The sequence below is a fragment of a genome, unplaced genomic scaffold, assembly GCF_019419815.1.
Source record: "Pyrus x bretschneideri cultivar Hongxiangsu unplaced genomic scaffold, Pyrus_bretschneideri_v1 Contig94, whole genome shotgun sequence".
NCBI classification, from domain to species: domain Eukaryota; kingdom Viridiplantae; phylum Streptophyta; class Magnoliopsida; order Rosales; family Rosaceae; genus Pyrus; species Pyrus x bretschneideri.
Window position 1 is genome coordinate 537,269 of NW_025999836.1, and position 22,274 is coordinate 559,542.

General features: G+C 35.1%; 1 protein-coding gene and 1 long non-coding RNA gene across 3 annotated transcripts; both read right to left on the reverse strand.

Annotated features, from left to right (window-relative positions):
* Nucleotides 1-264: 264 nt before the first annotated feature.
* LOC125473736 lies at nucleotides 265-1,884 on the reverse strand. Of its 2 annotated transcripts, XM_048576961.1 has the most exons (3): nucleotides 1,044-1,884; nucleotides 817-918; nucleotides 265-657 (listed from the first exon to the last, which is right to left on the reverse strand). In XM_048576961.1, the coding sequence occupies exons 1-3, from the start codon at nucleotides 1,441-1,443 to the stop codon at nucleotides 626-628; spliced, it is 534 nt and encodes a 177-aa protein (XP_048432918.1). In that variant the 5' UTR covers nucleotides 1,444-1,884; the 3' UTR covers nucleotides 265-625. The 2 variants fall into 2 exon arrangements, with proteins under 2 accessions (XP_048432918.1, XP_048432917.1); XM_048576960.1 differs by having other exon boundaries at nucleotides 265-918.
* Nucleotides 1,885-3,392: 1,508 nt separating this feature from the next.
* Nucleotides 3,393-21,647, reverse strand: LOC103948822. Its single transcript, XR_007255533.1, has 10 exons — nucleotides 21,198-21,647; nucleotides 20,994-21,097; nucleotides 20,629-20,695; nucleotides 14,625-15,188; nucleotides 13,227-13,293; nucleotides 13,016-13,084; nucleotides 8,082-8,140; nucleotides 5,883-5,971; nucleotides 4,825-4,918; nucleotides 3,393-4,054 (listed from the first exon to the last, which is right to left on the reverse strand). It is a non-coding gene; the product is annotated as an uncharacterized LOC103948822 (long non-coding RNA).
* Between the last annotated feature and the right edge of the window lie 627 nt (nucleotides 21,648-22,274).

The window sequence follows — 22,274 nt, forward strand, 5'->3', positions numbered from 1 at the left end:
CCCGCGCGATGCCGCGAGACTTGAATACATGATGTTGAGCTGTATGATGAAGATATGTTTTATCTGGATAAATTTAACACAATGAAGAATGAAGAGGAGGATAGATGTGTGAATGGGGTTGATAAGATATGTAGTTTTGTTTTTATATACATTCAACTTAACTGATGTGAAAAGACATTGATCAATTAACAGAACGAAAGTGAACGTTTTGGTTCCTTAATAAACAGAAGTAACATGTAGTTTACACAAATGTCGGCCCTGTAGTAAAGGTGGCAAAATAGATGTCATTTGAGTTAGGCACATGTTTGAGCAGTTGACAAAACATATAAAAACTGTTTTGTTCTTATTCTAGCATCATAGTTTTGAAGCACAAACGCGCAAAGTAAAAACTATGCAAGACGTTTGTTTCCTTAAGAAACAGCAGTAACATGTTGTCCACACATATTTTGCCATTACATTTAAGATGACAAAATATGTCTTGTAGGTTGGTTATCTGTTTCAGTAGTTACCAAAAAACAAAAAGAGTGTTTCGTTGTTGTTGAAGCAGCCAAGTCCTTAAGCTAAAATGTTGAAAGGCAAAAAGATGTAGAAAGCTCTGCTGCAGTCGATCACGGAGATTGTGGTGTTAACTTCTTCTGAGAGTGGACATCTTCCGCACTATAACAAAGAATATAAATTATAGTTTAACAAATGCTACCATGATGTTTGTTATGTAGGTGTCTACTGGAAAAATGGGTGTGGGTTTAGCACGTGGGAATTGAACTTTTTGACTCATGCAACACGCAGTAAACTGCGGGGTAGAAATAGAAGAAGTACGCTCAGGATGGTTCTTTGTCTGCTCTGCAGACCAAAATAGAGCACTGCAATATTGACATTGGCAATTTCTTAATCCAAAATCAACATATTCTGGATCAATCCCTATAAAAACGATGAATAATAGAAGCATACATCAAACCAATTGATAGAAGTTAATTAACGAAGATAAGCCAAATTTTAAAATCAGCAGCAAAATGTAAACAAAGTTATATTGAAAGAGTGCATACTCTTTCTTTTTTTCTGATAGGTGGCCTGCCCAGTGATGAGCGGGTTTTTAACAGAATGAATAGTTGGAGCATCTTTGGCTAACAACCGGCGCATAGTGGCATGGTCAGCAAGAAAAAGGGGTACAGAAATTTGATGAGAACTTGTTCCAGCTGCTAAATGTGAGGTAAGAAGATCTCGAACAGGAGTATGTTGTTCAAAACTTGATGTAAATGTTTGGGGAGGGTTGTTTCCTTTGTTTAAAAATAGTAAAGAGGTTGAAGTATTGTTGTATTCGTCGTCATAACTGATGGGAACATCTTGTACTACGATATCATCAAGATTAACAACCGCAATAGATGTAGGCGAATCAGCACGCTCAGTTCTAGCGGCATTCCTAGATAGCCCTATTCTTCTAGACATAAATCTACATAAACGGAAAAAACCACACAGCAATGGTTTACTTTCTAACAGAAGGAATGTGACGATGAAACAACTATGTTAACCATATGAAATGAGCGGTGAACCAAAAGCCATTCAAGCAAGAGGTCATCAGAATCGCAAACACTTTGTTAACATAATAGTAAAAACATAATCCTAATCGTTTTAGATTAGAATGAAGAATAGAGACAATTGATTTGTAATTGCTTCCTTAAATAGTGTGGTTTGTCAGTGCAGAGTGGAAAATTAATGATTAAAGTGAACGATGATTGCAAAAAAATGGTGATAAAGGAAAGCAGCATAAATATTGAATAACGACGTTACTATGATTCAAAAAAGCATGCATAGACGATTGAACATGTAAACCGAGAAAAGAGTAACAATAAAAAATAAAAAGTTAAAGGTTCTTTAAAGGGATAAAAATCTAACCGTTGTAGAGACGAAAGCGTAGCTGTGAATGAATGCCACGAAAGAACAGTGCAGGACTCCAACGATAAAAAGAAAACCTAGAGAAATAGGAAGACAAAATATAAACACATATATAATCAAAGAGAAGCCAAAGACAGAACAAACATCGAACTATAAAAACTAATGCACGGCTCAACGACATTAATATAAGACATGCATTTATAAATTTGACAGAAACAAACAAATTATTTAGGTTTGACTTACTTTAGACCGATAGATAGTGCAAGATGAAAAGTGTATATTTAAGAGTTTAAGCCCTTAATTTCCAACAATAAATATATTTTAACAGTCGAAGACGGAGTTGTACCTCACGTAGTTAATCAACAACATATGTAGAAACATTTGTGATGGATGCTAAAGGATATGCATCATTTGAGAGTTCGAAGATTAAAGCTTGCATTCAGTATATGTTAGATCCTGTAAACGTTGGAAAACTTTTTCATTAAATATGTTTAGGGAAACATAGAAATCTATGATGCGATTCCATTGTTCCGTTTCACAAAGTTTGTAGGTTGGACTCTTATTAAACGGTGAGCTTGATACAAATTATTAATGATAGATATACTCCAGGATGTTTGGAGTTTAAGCACCACCACTTAAACATGTCAACAATACTTCATGATGTTTTGAGTTTAAGCACCACCACTTAAACATGTCAACACGTCGATAAGTTGACTGGAACAACTTTATTTATAAGAAATAAAAATTGAAAAGAATCATGAAAAATCTGTGATGGTGGAAAAAATGGATTGAAATCACTCCAAGGTAAGTAAACATAAGAAACATTTTATCACGGTCATAATTCAACTTGAAATTCCTGTCTAACGTGATGAACAACTTTGTATCCATAGCTGAAGACCCTAAAAATGTAAACCCCTAATCCATACTTTTAAATTGACACCCTCTAATAAAATCGTATCCAACTTTATGAATCACTTTGAAGTAGTTAAAAACCATTAAGTTGAGAAGTCATTAAAGATCCAAACATTAAAATCACTGTAGAGGAACAGTGAGGTGACCAATGTCGGCTGTTTTCACAGTTATCAACACAACTACGAAACCATGAGCATTAATCTTGCCACCTAGGCAAACCTCACCATCTCTAAACCCACCCTTTGCACACCGCAAGGACCTTTTCTATTTACAATTGTTGCATTGTTTGCATAATATGATGCCTTCCATATTCAAATAGTTACATACCAACCGAGAATAATAATATAAATTCGTCGCTCACCCCTTTTTCCCCATTTGAAAAACCACCCGAAAAACCACATTAATTACCATAGTTTTCAAGAATTCAGATATGGCTGCAAAGAATGAACTAACACAGCATAAAACATATGTGTTGGAGTAACCAATTAAAAATTGTTGAAGGACCAACCAAAATTTTCAAAGTTAAAAATGAGAATAGAATCTTCATAAAAACAACTAAATTTGCAATTTAAAAACAAACGAATAATATCAAAACATTAATAGAAGAACTGTTTTATTAGTGTATAACCAACAAAGAAGCATGAGTCAAATGATCCTATCAAGAAAAAGAGAAATGGAAAAAATATATAAGCAGAGAAACATATTCCTAGCACGCCAACACTTCATCCTTGAACGGTAAAGGGGTTAATTGTTTACATTATTGATGTTATGACCAAACAAAAGAGGTTTACATGGCGTTTATCTTATCTAACACCCGTTAAGTCTCTATACATTGAAAACCTAGAAGGATGTTACGGTGGAGGCAAGAAAGAGCAACAAAATTCCAATTTTGTAGCAACAACCAAACTTGTAGATCCCATCGAAAACCCGCCAAAAAATATGTTAAACTTCTTCATTCAACGGAAGTTGTTCTTTCGGCGAATTACTACGATTTTCAGGCAATTGGATAGTGTGGACGACCAATTTGTTTCGGTTTGCACCCTTACCATAAACACGCAAACCCATCCTTGTTTTTTCTATTTTGACTTCTTCCTTTGTACTGGGTCCTGGGGGAGTTTCTCTATATATCTGTATCCTTCTTCGAATCTTGTTATTGTTTCGAGCCTCAATCAGTTCCTTTAAATTTTTAACCAAAACTCCTCCTAGAATTTGTTGTTCGCTTCGATCAATCTCTTTGACCATTTTATCTATCCTAAATCACAAATTAAATATAGTGTCAATACTTATGTTTTTTAGAAAAATCTGTTTAGCTTGAAGGTCTTAGAATAACACAGTAAAAAAATTTTAAAATTTAAATATAGAAGTTGTGATTTTTTTTTTTGGAAATATGTCTGGTTTGTTGAGAGATTGGAATTGTTAACATCACTTATTAAAGCACTTCGGGGAGGATGAGACGGTAGACTACCAGATAAACCTAACGAAAAGACCAACCAACCAAAGTAACTAACCTTCGAAGAACGGTTTGGTAAAGTGAGAACGTAACAAAGAAAGGAAGCAACCAAAAGAAAACATATAAAATGCTCAACAACATTTGATAAACAATTAAAAACATTGGGTTAGATAAGAATCATAGAGACACCAAGAGACTTTCACACAGTAACAAAATTGCATAGACAAAATTTAAACCAAAAAAAAGAAAGAACTATCGGACCTATGGAGAAACAGAGGTTACAAAGAACATTTGATAAACAATTAAAAACACTGGGTTAGATAAGAATCACAGAGACCCAGAGACTTTCACACAATAACATAATTGCATAGACAAAAGTTAAACGAAAAAAAACGAACTATCGGACCTTTGGAGTATCAGAGGTTACAAAGATAACGAAGAATGAGAAACAAAGCTTAGAACAAACGTTTAATATGAGGTGAAAAAACCTAACAGTTATGTTAAAAATTATAAAATCGCACTATTTGAAATGGAAAGCATGGGGAAACAATGTATTGAAGTTCAGAGCATACCAAAGGGTTGATTGAAACGTAATGGTTCGGAACCCCTTGATTAAAGGCAGTAGCAAGAGCAGATTATGATTGAACAATGTGAGCACAATCTAAACTGCGAAAAAGCAGTGAGACTGAGATTAATAATTTGAAGTGCAAACAAACAGTTACAATAAAAGTAACTTAAATTGTGATTGTATAACTACTAAGAATTTTCTCTATGATCTTTCATATTTCCCCTTAGTTGTTTGTAGTAATGCTTTATCTTATCTAACAACTGTTCGATCTTTATACAGTGAAAGCCCAAAAAGCCGTTACAGTGGAGGAAAGCAAAAGCAAAAAAATTCAAATCTTCTTGCACTAACCAAACGTGTAGATACCACCAAAAAACCTTTTAAACAAAATCTAAACTGTTTCATCCAACGGAACTTGTTCTTTTCGTGAATTACTACGATTTCAAGTGTATTTTAGAAAGAAAAATGTGTTTAGCTTGTAGATCTTAAAATAACATTGTCAAAATTTTTTAAAACTCAAATATAGAAGCGGTGAGTTTTTTTGGAAATAACTTAGATTTGTTCGGAGAGCGTATTTATTAACAACACTTATTAATGTACTTTGGGACGGATGAGAGGGTTGACTCTTAGGAAAACCTAACGAAAACACCAAGCACACCAAGCACACCAACCAAGCAAAGTAACTAAGGTTTGAAGAGTGGTTTGGAAGATTGAAAACGCGACAAAGAAAGAAAGCAATTGACAAAAAAAAAACATATAAAATGGCTAACAACATTCGACTAAGAATTAGGAACACTCGGTTAAAGCAAAATCATAGATGACACCAATGCACCTTTGAACAATAATAGAATGGTTGAGACTAAGTTAAAACCAACAAAAACAAAGAAACCAATGAACTTGTGAAGTATCAAAAGATCACAGAGATAACGAAGAATGAAAACAAAGCAGGTAGCAAACGAATGACATAAGCTGATAAAACCAAACAATCGACTGAAACATGATAAATCTGCATTAACTCAACCAGAAAGCACGGGGAAACAATGTATCTTAGTTTAGGTGACATACCAAAGCCTTGATTCAGATGCAATAGGTGCGGATCCCTAGATGAAAGGCAGCAAGAAGAGCAGATCACAACGTTGCAATAACACCTTGATCTAAACAACAACAAATCAATGAGATTGAGAGTTAGAATTCGAAGCGCAAACAAATGGATACAGGAAAAGTAACTCAATTTGCGACAGTGCAATGGACTCTAACTGGGACAGTTCAATGGACTTAATGTACGAAAAATTCACATTTAACGAAAGAAAAGTTGCTAACAATGGGAATGCATCTTCTGTCACCATATTAATTTAAAGGCCTAAAGTAAGGATGAGGTATCGTAATCGGTTTTGAATTAGTACAGGGGTTAGAGTGTGAGAACGTTGGTTTTAGAAGGAATAGGCTAAATAGAGCAAATAATGGTTCACGACCTAGCATGCATACCACATTACACTTCATGTACAGCCTAAAATAATAGAAAATATCAAAAATTGTCGAAAACAAACACTAATTTTTTAGAGCCTGAACTGATACAAATTAGAAACACCTCAATTCGCTTGCCTTCATTATTCACTTTATATCTTAAGAATAATGACTAAATAGTTTTAAATATTAAACATTCCACAATCAAAAAGATTAAACACTTGAATCAGTACTAATAGTCATTTCAGCCAAATTCATGATTGCAAGATCCTTGATATAGTATGTCTTGACAACAGATTCAATGATCATATTATATGCATGGACGTAAAAAAACAGATGCATATATAGTTATATACACATCTATGCATGCATACCTATATAGGTATGTACATACACACACAGATGCATACATACACATGTATATATGCATACATATACATATAGCTATGCAGATGCTTATACATATATTTAGACATATTCTTAGGTATATATTGATAAATATACTATTTTGGCTAAACCGAAGTTGAGCAGACATAATACAAATAAGGAAATTATGGATTTTAGAACAAATAAATTTTGGCTAGCATCTGTCCAGAATTAATTAAAATACAGAACATGCATGAGGAATTATGTTTTACATTATCTCACTTGATATGATATTCAAAGGAAAAATAATTTTGACAGGAGTGCGAAATATTTTAGAAAAGATAAAAAAAGATTGGATCTTAAATAACATTGATTAGTCTAAATTAATACCTTCCACTATATGAGAAAAATTAGATTGTTTCTCCATTTCTTAAAGACAGAAACCTCACTCTAACATTGTACGAAACAGTGCACTCAACAGCCTAATCTCCCCAACACCCAACTAAACAGCCTATAAACATCCATTACAATTTTAAAGAAAACAAAGGGTAAATCTCAGAAGGGTTTAACTGACGACCAGTCATTTATGCTTGATAATGTTCTGAATTTTTAAAAACTGTTAACTGATTGAAAAACCACACCATTTAAAGAACCGGTGGAGATCAGAATAAGTATGAAATACTACATAGATAAATGAACAGCCATTAATATAATTTTTTTTCTCAGCATGGCAGCAACAATCAGAAAAAGAAAAGGAGAAAATCTATGGGATAAATTTAAAGTCTATTTGAAAGGTTCAATATATTTGTTTGTCAAACTCAGTGATCAAACTTCATACTCATGCTTTCCAAAAAGAAAAGAAAACGAAAAACTGAAATCATTGACAATTCCAAGCAATATAGTAGCTACTATTAAGATCCAAAACGAATTGTGGAAAGTATGGGGACCAATCACTATTAGAAGTTGGAAAGATATGATGATGCAGCAGTTTGACAACACAGTTTGGGAAACTTTGGGTAGGAAATATGCTCGCAAGGAAAACCGACAATGGGTGAGTATGACTCTCAAAGCTGGTTATGTTTAAATTACTAAATTACCATGATCGTTGTTGGTTCGTTTTCACCGATGGTCTACTTTGTATTCAAGTTCTTGTAAAGAAAATTGGTCTTTTAACATGCTCTTTTCTAAATTTTAAAAAGATCGTAATTTATTAATAAATTCAATTCCCAAATTGAAATTGCGAAGAAAGTAGATCCGTTAGATGCTCATGTCTTTCTTGGTACAGATACTCATATTGTGCTTAATTAGCATCACACATCATGATATTAAAGTTCTAATCATGTTAAACCTATGCCATGTAGCATATGCATTCAACTCAATACCCTAAAATTACAGCCAAAATTAATTGATATTATCAAGAAGTTGAGACTTTACCAAAGCAGCAAGGTAGCAGTTGCAAAATTCACAGTCAAAAGCTTTCACTTTGTTTCGATCTGCAAAATACCAAAAAGACATTTACGATTGAGGAAAGAAAACACATTTGATTAAAGAATGCCTTCAGCCATTATCAAATTGTCAACCGAGCGAAATGTATAAAACTATACAAATTTACACAACCAAACTTTATACTTTTTATCAGCGAAAAAAACAGCAATTTACCTAACAATAAACATGAAATTACATATTCAAATTGATTCGACAGTTTTTAAAGATTCAAAAACTGAACCAACAGACATTTTTTTTAATATCAAACTCATTGTGTCATCTGAATTTACTTGTATACATAAGCTACCAATGCAATCACTCTGCTACCACATTTGGTAAGCTATTAATAGCAGAGGAAAAAAAAATTTACAGAACAAACTCGCAATCAAAATGAGTTACGATCTGAAATAAGAGCGTAGCGATCAAACTATTCGATAAGAAACGATGAATCAAAGCAATTTTCTATGAAACAACTAAGGACCTAAATTGTAACGTCTATAGGGTAACCTACACTTAAAAGAATTAACCATGCCAAAAGCACGGTATAAATGAAGTAAATTACGAACTCGACAAATAAAAAGCGTAAACGTTAAACAATTTAAAAGAAAAGAAAACAGCCTTTACTTCGGCTCTTGTTTCCTTCCCCTTTTCTTTTCCCAGATACTTCCTAGTGGGAAATATAAACCTTTAATTAAGTGAACACGTCAGCCAAAAAATTGACAGGATTAGAGCAAAAGAAAGCAACTAAGAGGTCTAACTTATGTGGTTGAGCACTCTGGGTTAACAAATACCCATCTAACCCAAACCACTATGGGTTTTAAATTATTCTATCCAGGAACAGTGATGGGGTTTCACTGGCAGTTGACGACCAGTCATTTATACTTGATGATGTTCTCAACGACCATTCGGATAAAGCTATTAAAATGTGTTCTAGAATTGCACACCCTGTGAAGGGATCAACACCAGACCACGTCCCTAGAAATTGGCCCCAAAAAACCATACTCGTACCTCCCTTACCCGTTCCCTTTCTTCCAAGTTAGGTTGCCTTGCTGGATTATGGCCAAGTGATAGATCTACCGGATGAGTTGAGAGTTGGTTATGCTAACCTTGTTCTTGCCAGTGTCGACGGTGACCCTATTAGAGTATCAGAGAGCCACATGTAATGACTTCACTGATACTGCCTTAGTTCAAACTAAGCTATTAAGGCAAGAAAAACTAAGGTTGAGACATGACCTGCAAACTGTGTGCAAGTGCATGTGAGTGCAAGGCTCATGGAGACAAAATCGCAATAGAGAAAATAGGTGAATTAGATCATCAAACGCTGTATCAATAAGTGAGATTGAATAGAATGGGGTGTTATTGTTGTGCTCAACTTGGATACCGGTATATACATGCTTTGACGGTTGGTACGTACATATTTCCAAAGATATAATATACATACACATACATATATATATATATATATGTATATATACATATATATATACATGTGTATGTGTATATATACGTACGTATATATACATATGTACGTATATATACATATATATGTATATATGCATACATACATACATATATGTATATATGCATACATACATACATATATATATGCATACATACATATATATATATTTATGTATATGTACATATATATATATATGTATATATAAGCATTCGTTAAACTTCAGACGTATGCAAAAGTTTTGATAATGTTAAACCAATGAGACCTTAAATAGATATTCCATACATAGAAAAATTACCATATTTGCTTACAACATTAATATCCATAAGCCAAATTATTCATATGTGAACATAGGCATCTGTAAAGTCTGAAAAACATTGGCTTGTTCATGACTTATAATCAAATACTGCATGAAAGTAATAAGAAATGTAAATCTATACTAACAACATGCCTGAGTCATCTTCTACACGAACCTCAATTAAATGACAGAAGTAATAATTAGCAAATAGTAATTGTATAGCTTCAGTCTTATCACAATGCAATCATGCTGAACTCTAATTGAAGGTCTAATAGCCATGCATCTTTGCAAATATACAATTATAAACCATCAGAAAAGAACATGACAGATTCAAACCATTATGCAAAAACAGCAACCAATGCAAACCATTAAGCACAGATTCCAACCTGAGCTTCAAACAAAATTATATAGTGTTAATCTACGTTTGATTAGCTTTACAAATTTGTGAGATTTCTACTTGGTAGTTCCATGAAGACTTTCTGGTTTTAATTTTTTCAAAACTGAAGTGTGATTCGTGAAAACATGAAAATACAAAGTTCCTAAAAACCTACTTAGCAATTAACAAAACACACAAAAAGCGCTGTTTGTGCAGGTAAGTCGTCAAGCACAGATGATTTCACTACCTTTTAACAATACACCAGTAAGCTTATCACACTAAAAACTGATATTAGCAAATACAATGATGAATGATGTGAAACTGAAGATGTAATGAAAGCTTATATTAAGTAAGAATGAAAAGCCGTATTTCTATAAGTTGAAAACAAAATTTAAGTGAATGCCCCTATAACTAAGGTTATTGAACATGATTAACTATCCGCAACCCACAACCTTGTAACCTGAATCAAATTGGTTTGACACATACCAATAGAAAATCAAATTGATTATGACATACTTCCAAAAGTATATAAACGATATAATATAGGTTAGAATCATTGGATATTAATCTACAGTGAAGGAAGCTGTTAAACATATATGCTTAGGTAAATGATTTTCAGGCACCCTTATTTTTTCTTGCCACTGGACTGAACAAAAAAAATGAGAATGAAGGGCTAAATCACTTCCAGTTAGTCTTCTTATTAGGCTGTGACCAATCTACAGTACATGTAACATCATATTTGAAATTGAATTAACAGTTTTGAATCCTATTTGGATCACCAAATCTTATTTATTGATTCAGAATCGATTAACATCATATTTGGATAGATCAAAGTTAATTTAAAACCTAGAAAATATTAAAATATAATGAATGAGTAACCTCATTCTTATTCTATTTTTCGATTTTAATTAAACTACCACTACAGAAAACCATAAGTAATATAAAGATCAAAGGATATGTTATATTAAGTCATACTATATCAAGTTGGACTGAATTAGCCTTGATTTATATAGATCCATTTATAATCGGATTATCAAATTGAGATCCTAGCAATTGGATATCCTTTATTCATGGTACTATAAAAATGGGTATATACTAAGTTGGAATCACTACAGCAAAAAAAATAAAATAAAAAAAAATAAAAAAAAACAAAAAAAAAAAACAGAGAATGCAGCATTTTCTCATATTTTTGAATCAATTGTAAACCCTAAAATTGTTACGGCTAGACCTTTCATTCACACCTCAGTTGTTGCTGTATCCCTACATCTATGAAACCAATTTCATTCAAGAAATAATGCAGAGGATAAAATCGAAAAAGAAGTATGTACCCATGATTAGTTGTCTCGTTTATTCTTTATAAACTAATCACATATTTAAAATCTAAGTACAAAAGCTTTGCAAAGGTAATAAAAAAAAATGGTGTATAACTAATTAGGCTTTTGAACATGTAATCAGTGTGCAGAATTGTATACCTAAAGATGGCAATGCAGTGTATTCTTCGTCCCAGAATCAGGGTTCCTGAAATTTCCAAAGAAAGTAAATCCGTTAGGAAATCCGAGAAATTGGAGGAGCAAATATCATTAAATTTGAGTTAAATGAGGTAACATACAACAATTAAATGAGATAGTAAACAGATTTCAAATCTAGGAAATGTAATGGTTGAAATCCAACCAAATCTAATCGTTCAACCTAATGCGTTTAATCCGAAATCTAATGGTTGAAATCCAACCAAACCTAGTCCATAAACCTATTGAAATTAAAACCATATGCCAATTGGCAAATTGGCAGATCAGTGTTGAGTGGAAAATGGTTGACTTGACTAATAAGTGAGTGATGAGTTTAAAACTCATCACATTTTCTCACATGCATTCTCCTTGGTCTTGGGATGGCGCAAAAACAAAACCACCATCCCACCACCTCCACCTCCACCTCCACACTCACCTCTACACTCACACAGAGTTGCTAATACAACCCAACCCAACCCAACCCATGTGGCAGACACACATTTCAGACTCCCAATTTATTCACTCATAACTTCATAATTCAAATTAACAATGTGAAACCAAAGATGGTTACATCCTTGGCCTTGACAAATTTTGGTTAGAACTATAACGTTGTTTCAATTTTTAAAATTTGATAACAGCAAGCAACAGAGCAGATAGTATTAAGATCGAAAAAGCATTCGAGAAACCGTGGGAAAATTGTAAAAGCTAAAAAAACTGTGATGGTGGAACGGATTAAATTTGTGAGAGTGCAACAAACAAAGGGTATATCTCAGAAGGGTTTAACTGACGACCAATCATTTAGACTTGATAATGTTCTGAATTATCAGCCGGATAAAGCTGTTAAGATGTATTTTGGAATCAGTCCTCTCACAGATCAATTAATTCAAATCGTAGTTAAATACTAATAGTGGCTTTAAAGAATGTAGGCTTGGTTTTAAAATAAAATAAATAAATAAATAAACCCAGAGCTTTCAGTTTAAGCACCACCCTCCAATGCCAACAGAAAACACACACAAACAGGACATGATTAACATGAAAATGAAGCTGAAACGAAAGTAAAGTTGAGCCTAAGTTGAAATGGATTAAAAGGATGATTTTTGCAGCTGAAGAACAACATTGTTACCAAATAATACGAAATGATTCTCTCCAAGTTAGAAAAAGGACACTATATACTGTATCAACAAAAAAATAGAAGGAAAAAGTTTTCATGAATAAGGAGATGATAACGAAAGGTTTAGGATATACCTGCTGCTATGAATTACAGATTCCTGTGGATGAGGCTCTTTGTTTCTCAAAAACTTGCAGGTGGTTGAGCTGCAAGGATACATGACATGGCAAAAAATTAGAGGGAAAAAGAGTTTGTATCCAAACACAGTAAGGAGAATTATATTAGAAATTAGTTTGTATAAAAGTTAACAAAAGTTAACAAAAATTTTTTAAATGGATTGAGAAATACCTCAGTAATGGTCTCTTTGGTGGCTGTTGTGTGAATGAGGGGTTTGATGTGTATGCTTTTGCTGGATCTACATGCATATGAAAAATAAAATTTATAAGTGCATCCCAAAAATACAGAAGCAACCAAGAAATGGAAAAACAACCTAGGAACATAGAGATACTCGAATGATGTGAAGTGGAAAAGGAACCTGAAGGTGATTTGGTGAGAAGCAAATAGTAGGAAAGTATGAAGAAACACACAAATGAGCAGAGTGTAACCCCATTATTTATAAAGACAGAAAGCTAAAAAGCCTAAACTCCCTAATTAAAAAACAATAAAGTTAAAAAGGAGACTGAATTTTGTTTACACATAAGCAAAGGAAAAAAAATTTCTGAAAAACACAAATATCAACATAGTGCAGTCCCCTAATTTAGAAAAACAAAGAGTAAACTGTAATAGTTAGCTGAACAATTAAAAATATCTATGACCAGCTATAATGAAGGGAAAATTAGCCGTGACAATTTAACAGTGTAGCCCCCTTATTTACAAAGACAAAGAGCAAGCTGTAAACTTAACTAAACAACTTTAAAATATGTATGACAGCTTTAATGAAGGAAAAATGAGCTATCACAATTTTAATAAAGGGAATGGCAAATCAAACAGTCAACAGCAAATTGAAAACAATAAACTGTGTAAACTTATATATGTTTTACGAAATTTTTTTTTATTTGTTAAGCTTTCATGTTGCTGTAAATTTAGGTGTTTTCTCTCTGTGTTGGTGTATCTGCTTAAACTTGTCAAACGTTGGTTAATCTTATGGAATATTTGATATACTTCACAGCTTACTGCGTATGTGCAATGGAGCAGCACAAATTTATCTACATTATGGTTGTCAGCACAATGGATTAGGTTGTAGGAAAAATGTGGACATATAGCTAATCCTAGAGGTGATCTAAACAACCTGCTAAAGACTAAGAGCAAGCCCTAATAGTTAAGTAAACAATATAAAATATCTATGATAGCATTAATGAGAGAAAAAATATCTATGACAATTTTAATAAATGAAATGGCTAATCAAACAGTAAACAACAATTAAAAACAATAAACTGAAAAAGAGTTAAATCCTAAGGTGGGCTAAACAATCTATAAAGATCTATGACAATTTTAATGGAGGAACAAAATATCCCTAACAATTCTAAAACAGAACAAGATCAATCACACAAAAAGTAATCAAGAAAAAAACAAATTAAATCAGCGGAAGATCCTAATTGACAAAAACAGAGACATAATCTAGCACCCAATTGAACAATTTATAGACATTCGTTAGAATTTGGATGAAAGAACAAAATATAAAAGAAAATTTTAACAAATCAAATGGCAATTAGGCACCAAACAATGAAAACAAAAGCAGTGCAATACCTTTTGAATCAAGGGAGAAAAATGAAAACCCAGATGCTGCCATTCGTCCCTGAGGCATGCCCTCCTCACCGACTCTGTGCGTAACCCGTCAACCCTAAAGAATACACACACCCATGCTTTCCGCTGTGTATCTCTCTCCCTGTCCATCTCTCTCTCTATAAAATGGGAGAAAATCCCATAGATCCTGGCAGAGGAGCTAGCAAAATCTTTCTCTCACTCAGTCCAAATCCCTAGCTCCCATCCGTCTCCAATCTGTCAGGCGCTATGTTAGTCGCTCTGTCCCCTCTCTTCCCTCGCCACAGCGACACCCAGCTGTCTCCGAGTCAAAAATGGGAGCCACTGTCTCTCTCAAAATCGTCAGCCGTGATGTCCCCTTCCCCTCTCTCCCCGAGTCAAAGCTGAAATGCAGTCCCTGTGTCTCCCTGCTCTGTAGTCGCTCTGTCCCCCTTTCTCTCCGCTCGACACAGCGACACCCAGCTGTGTCCGAGTGAAAATTTTGAGTCATCGTCTCTCTCCAATCTGTCAGGCATGACATCCCCCTCCCCTCTCTCCCCGAGTCGAAAGCTGCGAACGGTTGAAAATCAGTTCTTAAGCCTGAGTGGCAATTGTGTAAATAAAACGAAAGTGTGTTAAAAGCAACCGAGTGGCAATCCTGTAAATAAACTGAAATGTGGTGCAAAACACTGTTCATTTCTACAGTGCAATTTTGCCAGCTTCTTTAGACTAAAGTAATTATGTTATAAAAAAACAACGTGGTCTAATACATGACTAATTTTTTTTTGTATGGTCACACTGTAGTTGCAAAAGCATTTCCTCTAGGCTATTCTTTAGTTTTGGAACCAGAAGCCACTGGTCTTAAACACGGTCTTTTATGGGCCTCAAGACTGAGTAGAGAGATGGTGTTAGTTATTCAGATAGTTTTCTTGGCCAACCCTTATGAACAAACCAAATTTCATCGTAAATTAACCGAATCTCATCCCTCATTTAAATCAAAAATCCATTCAAAACCAACTAAATCAATTTGACTCCAAGCGCAATTCAAGAAGTTATAGACGTTTAATATCTTGCTTGGCTAGAACGACCCTTTTACCTAAGAGAGACGATTTGTGAAGTTGAGCAGCTAGAAGATGCAGGAATTTCTACTCTTCAGGAAGCCCTCAATCCAATGTACTTGAGTCGAAACTAAGAACTTAGGATGAACTCAAGTAGAAATAAAAGATTCATCACTTGTGTAATATCTTCCCAAAAATGGAGTATTGATGCCCAATGCTGTTAGAATTCCTCTGTCTCACATTGGCCAGAAGGCTTGAGAACAAGATCTTTAAATAGAATTACCCCACTCTAACTAACATCGAGGTCTTTTGTGATAAAACCTCATACCTGACGGATTGAGCAGGTGGCCAAGTGGGAATAATATCGATGTTGTTGGAGTGGGCCCTCGGCCCGTCTACTTGAAACTTAAGATGGTATCAGAGCTAGGGGATGGGCTCGTACATCCACATGAACAGGTGGGTCCCCTTTGACCCCGCGTGAATGGTTGAGCCCCGACTTGGCTCCACGTAGGCCAAGAGATGCCATGTGAATGGGTGGGTCCCCATTGGCCCTACACGAACGGGTGAGCCCCAGTTTGTCTCCACATGGTTGCTGATGTGTGGAACTCCACGTGTGACCCATAAAATGGGGTCTCACATGCGAGGGAGTGTTAGAATTCCTCTGTCCCACATTATCCAGAAGGCTTAAGAATAAGCTCTTTAAATAGAATTACCCCACTCTAACTAACATCGAGCCCTTTCGTGATAAAACCCCACACCTGACAAATTGAGCAGGTGGCTAAGTAGGGACAGTGTCGATGTTGTTGGAGTAGGCCCTTGGCCCGTCTACCTGAAACTTAAGAAATGCCTCTATAAAAGTGATGTCATGGTTGTATCAAGGGGGAGATTCAATCTCATGTCAATCATCTTCACACCTGAGCTAGTGAGCTTTAAAGCACTCCTCTCATGACCATATTTAAAAGCCTTAACCACCATAAAAATCTTATACAAACACCTCATAGATCTCAAGTATGGTAGCAAAAATCCACCATTTTTAGTGTTGATGAATTCTACCTGTAAAACAATTAACACTTTGGATCAAAAACCAAAGCCACACTCACCCACGAGGCAATGAGGGGGTTTGGCCAAGGATCTCTGATCTTTGAAAAGATTGAGTGTTTAGGACTTGTATGTGTGGCAAAAAACTTACCAAAATTTTGTGGAGATGGGTACATTTATTGGGGGAGTGACCGGTCATAACGTTAGGGTTAAGGTTTGCCCTACACATGGCGGCATCACGTTGGCCAAGGTGTGTCATCCATTGTATGAATGAGGATAGAATATTTCCAAAATATTAATTAGGAGATAATGCCTGAGGATGATGACAGAAGTATTTATGATTGATTACGAGAGGCATTCCTTACTTGATAGAGTTGATCTTCAATTGTGAATGTATTAAAGATAAGATTTAGTAATTAATCATACCTTTGATGATTTTAACTTTTCCACGCCACGAGCATGGGAGCTTTGAGCAGTCTTAGTTAGCTGTTCATGGATACAGAGTTGCGCGTGAGAGTATTTGAGAGCCCTGACCATTTAATGAAGGTTTTTTTGTCTTTATTGAAAAAAACTCACTTGTCGTCTTCCAGATTTTTAGGATTATTTTTTGATTCACATCAAGCACAATCAAACTTAAAAAAAATAAAAATAAAAAATAATAAAAAATAAAAAATAATAATAAAAAAAAAAATCTCCCTTGCTAAACTTGTAGATGCTTAGATTCAAGCCAGTCATTGAAAGATGAATTTTTCATTTCATTAGTCACAGAAGATGATCCTTTCCAGATCCACTTTGTAGAGATCTTAGGGATCCCCACATCCTAGTCGTTCATCGTACATCATGTGATTAGTTTTCGTTAGGTACTATTTGTGTTTAATTTTAAATAAAAAGTCAAATAATTTCTGATCACACAATGAATGACTAAGATGTGAGGATCCCTAGAATCCTCACAATTTGGATCCGGATGAGATCCAAATCCATTAGTCACAAGTTGCCATGAAATATCATCAAGGCATCATCAATAGGGAGAGGATCCTCTCCAGAGCCGGTTCCACCGAATCCTCCTCATTCCTCTTCTTTCTCTGCACTTTTTTGGCCCACGAAGTCGGCTTCGTGCTCCCTCGGAGTGGGCGTCGACCGGAGTCAGCGTCATGGCCAAGCTAGTTATCAGCAACGTCATAGTAGTTGTCACCGATTGTGTGGTTTTGAAGTTTTTCGATAACTAACTCCAGGAAGGCCACGACGTCGACTCCGACTGACGCCCACTCCGAGGGAGCACGACGCCGACTCCGGGGGTTGAAAACCTACAGAGAAAGAAGAGGAAGGAGAAGGATCTAGTGAAACCGGCTCTGGAGAGGATTATCCTCCTCGTCAATACACACACATGCTTTATTTTCCTTTGTTTTTTGGCCTAGTGTTGGAACCCTCAACACACCCACTTTGGCAATAAACAATAACAACCTACAATTGTTATCGTTGAATTTGTTTTGTGAGTTTGGAGTAATGCTAGGGAAACCATCTATTTAAACAGTATTTTGTAAACCATATGAAGTTGTTGTTGATGATTAAATTATCACTTAAATATTGATTAACGTGATTATTACCAATTAGTGAGTCTGACACGTCACATAATCTGTAGATGTGATCTAAAAAATTAATTTACCTAACATTACTTGTAAATTTGTGTATGCGAGTTGATTTTTAAGTTTGGACTTCAAGTGATTAGAACAAACTCAACAAAAAAATTCAAATGGGCTAAAGCCTAAACCAAGTAGAACTCGTCAAGCCAAACCGGTCATTTACTTCAGCTTATCATCGATTTTGCCAGCAAATCGAATCGAATCAGATCGTATTTAAGATTGATTGTGAGAGGCATTCCTTACTTGATAGAGTTGATTTTTCAATCGAGAATGTATTAAAGATAGAATTTAGTAATTAATCCTACCTTTAATGTTTTTAACTTTTCCACACCACGAGCAGGCAGTTGTAGTCAGCTGCTCATGGATGTAGAGCTGTGCATGAGAGTATTTGAGAACCCTACCCATTTAATGAAGGTATTTTTGTCTTTATTGAAAAAAGCTCACGTGTCATCTTCCAGATTTTTTTAGGATTATTTTTTGATTCACATCAAGCATAATCAAACTTAAAAAAAAAAAAAAAAAAAAAAAAAAAAAAAAATCTCTTGCTAAACTTATGGATGCTTAGATTCAAGCCAGTCATTAAAGATGAATTTTTCATGTCATTAGCACGGAAGAGGATCCCTCTCCAGATCCACTTTGTAGGGATCCTCACATCCTAGCCGTTTATTGTACATCATGTGGTCAGTTTTCGTTAAGTACTATTTGTGTTTAATTTTAAATAAAAAGTCAAATAATTTATGACCGCACAATGCACGATGAATGATTAAAAAGTGAGGATCCTTATAATCCCCATAATTTGAATCCAGATGAGATCGAAATCCATTAGTCACAAGTTGCCATCAAATATCATCAAGGCACCGTCAATACACACACATGCTTTATTTTACTTTGTTTTTTGGCCTAGTGTTGGAACCCTCAACACACCCACTTTGGCAATAAACAATAACAACCTACAGTTGTTAATCTTTGAATTTATTTTGTAATCTTTGAATTTGTTTTGTAAGTTCGGAGTAATGCTAGGGAAACCATCTGTTTAAACAGTATTTTGTAAACCATATAAAGTTGTTGTTGATGATTAAATGATCACTTAAATATTGATTAACGTGATTATTACCAATTGGTGTAACACACCTCGACCAGAATCAAAGCGTGTTGGCCGTCACGTGAAGGTAAAGTAACCAAAAGTGCAAGTGATGAAAGAAAAATGTGAATAAATTAAAATCGAAATTAGAACTAAATTAACTATTAAGGTGAGTGTGCAGTAGTGGTTACAACCCAAAAAATATTCAGAGCATAGATAACATAAAGGTAAAGCAGTCAAACGAGAGAAGTACTTATTACACAAATAGAGATAGGTTCCTACGTTAAAATGAAGATATGTCAGAAACTCCGGGTGATCCTCGAGTGCCACAGAGTAGGTTAACTATTTAGGACTTGGAAGGGTGAAAAACAAAAGGGTGAGTGGGCACAAAAATAAAGATTTATAAAATCCATTTGTTTTCTTAACATATTAACCCCTCGCTGTAAAACAAGTATAGTTTCCCAAAAATCATACTAAGTATGAAATCAAATGCATGCTGATAATAAATCCTGAAATATGCCACAATAAAATATCTCAATGACAATATGAATAAAATCATGCATGTGCTTAACAATCTATATTAGCACGCAAGTCTGAGTCACCTTATGTGACCTGTACGACTGCACCTATGGCTCATCAATCTATACTAACACACGAGTCGGAGTCACCTAATGCGACTTGTACGACAAGACTAGGTGTAATAATATACACTCTAGTGCTACGATCACGTGAAGACTAGCGCTATGCGCGTCACCTACGAGTCAGAGTCCTAATGCGACCTGTACGACAAGACTAGCACCTACTTGGATCCAAGGCAAGCGTGGGGTGCGAGGTGAACATCATGTGAAGGACTGGCCTTGGTCTAGGGCGAGCACTAACATCGGTGCAGCAATGATGAGCGAACTATATGAATATGAGTATGCCATACAATTCAATCATTCCAAACAACACAATAAACTCACCTAAACTTACTTGCACATCCTGTAGAACGACTTGGCATTTCACAATAGCATAATATTTATGAGTAGGTAAAATGCATATGAATATGCCATGATCAAATATAAATCTCAACCACCATGGCATTATTTTAAAAGTAAGTAAAACGTGGCATAACATGCATAAATCAACTTAAAAGTATTTGTCGAAACTACACAATATATATATATATATATGAAAACAAAATGCCCACTCACTAGTATGTCATAGGATCGTAGCCCCTTAGTCTCGTTTGTCCTCGTATAACCTTGGGGTAAGTCTCCCCTATATGTGAAACAACTAAATTAAATTAGTTAATAAGGACATACTCTAAAAACTAGGAATAACTCCCCTTAATTTTCTCAAATGGAAAGTTTGAATATACGAAAATGTTCTACTCGAAGTCACAAACCTATACGTGTCAACCACTCGTCGGTCGGAGGCCAGACGTGCTCTCATGCACAGTCCAAGCCATGGCCATACGAGCGGCCAAGCGCATACAGAGATTGACAGATGCCTTAACGGCTGTTAAGAATATTCTGTTAAAGTGACGGAATATTCAGTTAAATGTTAACGCCATTACCTGACGTCGTTAGGATATTCTGTCGCCTTCTCCAGTGGTCCTCGCTGATCACCCCGTTGGCCGCCATCTGGTTTCGCCAGAAACTGGAAAAACTCATATGTTTTCTGGAAAATTTTCAAACCTTTATAACTTCTTCATTTCTCAACCATTTTTCATGAAATTTATATGGATTCGAAGCTTATGAAGAGTAGAACAAAGTTATACCTTCCAAAAGTCCAAAAGTGGATGGAAAATGGCCTAAAAATGGCTCGAAAGTCTCGGACAAAAGCTCAACTCCTTAAACGTGCTTGTTTTGACATCAACGCTTCTCCAAAGCTAGTCTAATGGCCATGGGGAGTTGAGTAAAAGCTTCCCCACGTCCTAAAACCTTGTAACTCGGCTGGGATTATGATGATGCCAACTTAATCGAGTCAGAACTTCCGAGTCACTCTACGTTGACCACTCAAAACTCAACCACAAAAGAATCAGTTGGTATGGTTGTGATCATAAGGACAAGAGGATCACGATGGTGGTATTTTGAGTCTCGATCTGTGAATGTTTGATGTCATTCTTGAGTGTTGCAACAGAAAGAGAGCTCAGGTTAGCGAAAGAGAAGGAAGAAGAAGAGAAAGAGAGTGAAGGTGGAATCTGATTGGCTAAGAGGAAGAAAATCTGATCGGTTGCAATAATGAGGGAAACAAAATAATTGGTGGTGAGGTGCAAGGCACGGGTCACCCTTTTTAAGAAGAAAACAGATAAGGTTTGTACATATGAAATCACAAGAAATCTACCGCCTTATCAAAAACAGTGTTTTCGACACTGAATAATTTAATGCACACTTGTAATGATGAGTACAGTTTAATCACGATAGCGAGAAAAATAATTAAAAAAAAACGAATAAATGTGTCCACGTCACAGGCCAACAAGGGCATATATGTCAATTCACAAATTTGGAGAGAAATTACATAGAAAATTAGGAACGAGTCATCACATGGTGTGTCTGACACACCACATAATTTGTAGATGTGATCTAAAAAATTAATTTACCTAACATTACTTGTAAATTCGTGTATGAGAGTTCATTTTTAAGTTTGGACTTCAAGTGATTAGAACAAACTCAACAAAAAAATTCAAATGGGCTAAAGCCTAAACAAAGTAGAACTCGTCAAGCCAAACCGGTCATTTACTTCAGCTCAGTATCAATTTTGCCAGCAAACCGAATCGAATCAGATTGTACCTACCCAACAGTCCAGCCCAAGTACAACTTCCTTGACTATTTTTTTCCTTTTTGAGTATATAAGT

Coding starts and splice junctions, on each gene's coding strand:
- LOC125473736 (XM_048576960.1), bottom strand. CDS start 1,443: ATGTCTAGAAGAATAGGGCTATCTAGGAATGCCGCTAGAACTGAGCGT. Junction 919..1,043: donor CTATCAGAAAAAAAGAAAGA/GTATGCACTCTT, acceptor TCGTTTTTATAG/GGATTGATCCAGAATATGTT.